This window comes from Medicago sativa, chromosome 1 (genome assembly GCF_051527215.1).
Source record: "Medicago sativa cultivar Bolivia chromosome 1, Bolivia_mono, whole genome shotgun sequence".
Lineage (NCBI taxonomy): Eukaryota > Viridiplantae > Streptophyta > Magnoliopsida > Fabales > Fabaceae > Medicago > Medicago sativa.
The window spans coordinates 79,562,164-79,566,309 of record NC_140749.1 but is presented as its reverse complement, the minus strand read 5'-3'; the positions used below and the strand labels follow the sequence as shown (position 1 = coordinate 79,566,309).

The window sequence follows — 4,146 nt, the reverse complement described above, 5'->3', positions numbered from 1 at the left end:
TACATGAGCAAGGGACTTTATACTTACAAGCAGGGTCGTGTTACATTTTTCTCGGAATGGATCCTCTCATGTGATATGGGGTCCATTGAAATCTTCACAATTAATTTGAAAGAGATAAAAAGAATTTAAATAAAAGTGAGTTTTAATAGTGTAGATCATGAAACATGAGGAAACATGCAAGAAAAAAAATTATGAGAATTCATACCCCTTTTATCTGTTCATTTATTTATTTATTTTTTTGAAAGGGTTTATTAAATTCTTAAAAACTACTACTCCTTTAGTACTATGTACATATGTACGTACGCATCACATACCATTTCTGCAAAATATTTAACCTGTCAGTAATACTTGTGATCCTGTCATATGATTCATGATGAATCAATTGAACTACTGCTACCTGCCTGTCCTAATAGCTTCCTTGGGTCCTCACTGACTGGAACTTGTTCATCCATATTCACATTTCACCTGACCAAATTCCTATGAATCTTATATCAATTAGAAAGTAGATTCTTCTAAAGATCACATAATTAGAAATTGAGTGTTCTTATATATTTTTGATAATATTGACAGATTTCCTTCCATTATTGCATTTCATACTTTCACATAATTAAGGGAAAAAATAAGTCCAGATATGAATTCCTTAATTAATTCGTTTATTTATAATAAGATACAATTATGACAGCTCTAAAACAATTGTATCCAACAAACAAGAGTACTAGTTAAGATCACACAACAAAATACAGAAGTAATTATTACATGATGATGTATATGTAAAAAAGATATAAAATCTTTGTAGAAGAAACAAACCAACCAGAACCAACAAAGAAAAATTATACAACTACTTCAGATTTTCTCCTCTTGGCTTGATTTTTGCTCTTAAAGACTCCTTCATCACAACAGTAAACTCCATCTTTCCAGTGAAATCTATCTTCTTCCCTGGTGGATAAGCACTCCATTCAAACTCCTGAACCATCCTAGCCAACATCAAATGAATATGCACAGTACCAATAGCCAAACCAGGACAAATCCTTCTCCCAACACCAAATGGCATCATTTTTACTCCTGTAACACCAGTTATATCAGCTTCCTCACCTTTAGAAAGGAACCTTTCAGGATCAAACTTTTCAGGGTTGGACCATAATTTAGGGTCCTCGCCTATGCCAGCTGTATATACCTCAACATTTGCATCAATTGGTATATCATAACCTCCTAATGTGGTAGGTTCAGTAACAGCATGTGTTAGTACAAAATGTGTTGGAGGATGCTTCCTTAATAACTCTTTCACCACAGCTTGTAAATAAGGCATTTTCTCAACATCTTTCTCTTCTACTTTCTTATCTCCAACTATACTATTAATTTCTTGATAAAGTTTTGTTTGAATCTCAGGATTCTCAATGAGTTGTGCAATTCCCCATTCAACAGCAGTAGCTGTTGTATCTGTTCCTCCATTCAGAAACTCTGAGATAAGTGAAACCAATTCTTCATTCGAAGGTGTTGATTTTTTACCTTCATGAACTTTGATATCAAAAAGTGTGTCTAAGTATGAAAATGTTGTAGCTGTTTGATCTGAACCAGGGTTTTGAAATGCTCTCCTTCTTTGTTCAATGAAAGGAACTAGGAATTCGACTTGTTCTTTGCGAACTTCCAAAGCTCTCTTCCTTTGTTTAGAGAAAAACACGCTTAAGATTGGTAAAAAGTCATCAATTCTTGGATCTAAAGTGATTAGGACATTCTTCATAACTTGATCTATTCTCTCAAGTTTTTCTTCGTCCATTTCTAAACCAAAACACATAACAACAAGTATGCAAAAAACAGCAAACCTTGCATCTCTGACAACAATAACAACACCATTGTTATTCTCAGCATTAACTTTAAGCCTATTGATGAGTTTATCCATTGCTTTGTCTCTAACACTTTTAAACTCCTTGAGTCTAGTTGAACTCAGCATGTTCTGAACCATGTTTCTTCTCAGTGATTTCCAAACTGGACCATAAATTGCAGCATTCACAGTGAACTTGTTGGCACTGAATATGTTCCTTGTTGGATTCTCAGGTGGTCTAGATGCATAGAGAGCACCCTTTTGAATGAAAGCTTCATGCACAAGTTTTGCATCTGTGATGATGATCATTGTCCTTGTTCCCATCTTGAGTGTGAAGATTGAGCCATATTTTGCTTTCATATCTTTCACATAATCTTGGAATTGTTTGCCGGAACGCGCAACTTGGAAAAGGTTGCCAACAACAGGCCATCCTTGTGGACCTGGTGGAAGGTTATGGTGTTTGGATTTGGTTTTCTGTGTGAGGAAGAATATAAGGGCTGATAAGAGGAAGGCTAAGACTGTGAAGATGAGATGGTAGTAAGTAGAAAGAGAGGCAGAGGATGAAAAGAGAGAGGAAGTCATTTTGATTTGGAATGAGAGGGGAAAATTAAAGAAGGAATTGGTGGAGGTGATTATTATAAGAATGGAGGAGACATAGATAGATGGTTATAAGAATGGAGAGTGGTGTGAAATTTTAGGTGGGTTTAATAAAAGCACTTTCAAGTTAGCCAGCATGATTTGGTTGGACTTTCAAGTGAGGCAACAATACGAGGCATGTAGATCCTTTATGGTAATGGACATATAGAGACAATTAGATTCGGAGCAAAAAAAGACCTCTCTCCAAATCTAACGGTCTCTATAACTACAATATTATGTTGCAGCCATAGATGATTAAATTTTCAACGAATGGTTAGATGATTATAGTTCAAATTCGGACTTTTGTGTATGGAGGAAAATGTGGGTGGAAATGGAGAATTCACCATGTGTTTTCAGTAAGATATTTGATGGAGATTAATCACTATTAAATAACAATAGATACTTCGTGTCTAAAATATGATTAATAAAATTTTATCAAATAACTCGGACAATGAGTTAAGAGTTACTAAAAAGTTTAAAAAAAGAGATGGTTTGGACTTTAAAACGTAAAAATCACTTATTACTCTCTCTATCCCACAATATTTATCGCATTTACTTTAAGCCTATTGCGAGTGTATTGTAATCAAGCCAAATTTTTATTCACCTACCCATGTATTGTGCCAACCAATTATCTATTATGTCAAGGACATCTAACGGTGCTAGTGCATTCATGAGTCATTGGTGAACTTGTTTTCGCTACAAATAGCAAAGCTCTAATTGCAAAGAAAAAGAAAGAAAGGTGTTTTTGCCAAATTACCCATGATAACTACCGTACATTTCTCATTTTTTAGGGAGGATACTATTTATTTTACCGCCATAAATGTAAAGTGAAGAATAATACTCTATCTATCTCATTTTAATTGTCCATTAAAATTAACACAATTAATCATTTATTTAAAAACTACGCACATCTCTAGAAACAATTAAAACAAGATGGAGGGACTAACTTAAGAGTGATACATAGTATAACATTAACAAAAGGTACAGTCGTAAAATAAGCGATTAAAGATGAATTGAAGCGAGAATCTTTTTAAGATAAATTTTCGTTGGATTGTGCTAATTTATGCTCCAAAGATACATGTTAAGGAGAGTTGAGATCCTCTCTTTTTTTAAAAAAATAAATAAATATCTTCGTTACTATTTTTTTTTGTATAAATATTCAACTAATATTTACAATATCTTGTAAAAAAAAAATCTACAATATTTTTACTTTAAAAAAAGTTGAATGACAAGAATATACTTTTCACAAGATTTTGGCTAACCCTTAGTATTTGTCATTTTCTTTTACAAATGTGGCACATATTGTGAAGAGAAATGATATTTGTACCTCCACTTTGTGACAATTTCTTGACAACTTTCTCTCTCATATTCACATTATGTTTTTATTCTCTATCTTCCTTTTTCTCTCTCCATTGCTTTTGACCAATAAAAAATGAGAAAAAAGAAGTTGTATAAAAAATTGTCTAAAATGGTTGTTCAAATATCACTACTCTATTGGGAAATGACAAGAATATACTTTTCACAAGATTTTGGCTATTAAAGAAAAGTGAATCTTTAAAAATAAAAAGTGAATCGCCTTGTACTTTTATCGTAAGAAGTTACTGAAAAAATTGGGTTTGAGTCATGAAAAAATCGGGTTTGAGTCAGGGAATGGTAAAGTGTGTGAGAGGGTTGTGATAATGACATTTAAT

The 4,146-nt window shown here is 33.1% G+C and overlaps 1 protein-coding gene across 1 annotated transcript; it reads right to left on the bottom strand.

The window, feature by feature from the left end:
- Positions 1-632: 632 nt before the first annotated feature.
- Positions 633-2,464, bottom strand: LOC146957885 (cytochrome P450 77A3-like). Its single transcript, XM_085739555.1, has one exon. The coding sequence runs from the start codon at positions 2,399-2,401 to the stop codon at positions 839-841; it is 1,563 nt and encodes a 520-aa protein (XP_085595681.1). The 5' UTR covers positions 2,402-2,464; the 3' UTR covers positions 633-838.
- Between the last annotated feature and the right edge of the window lie 1,682 nt (positions 2,465-4,146).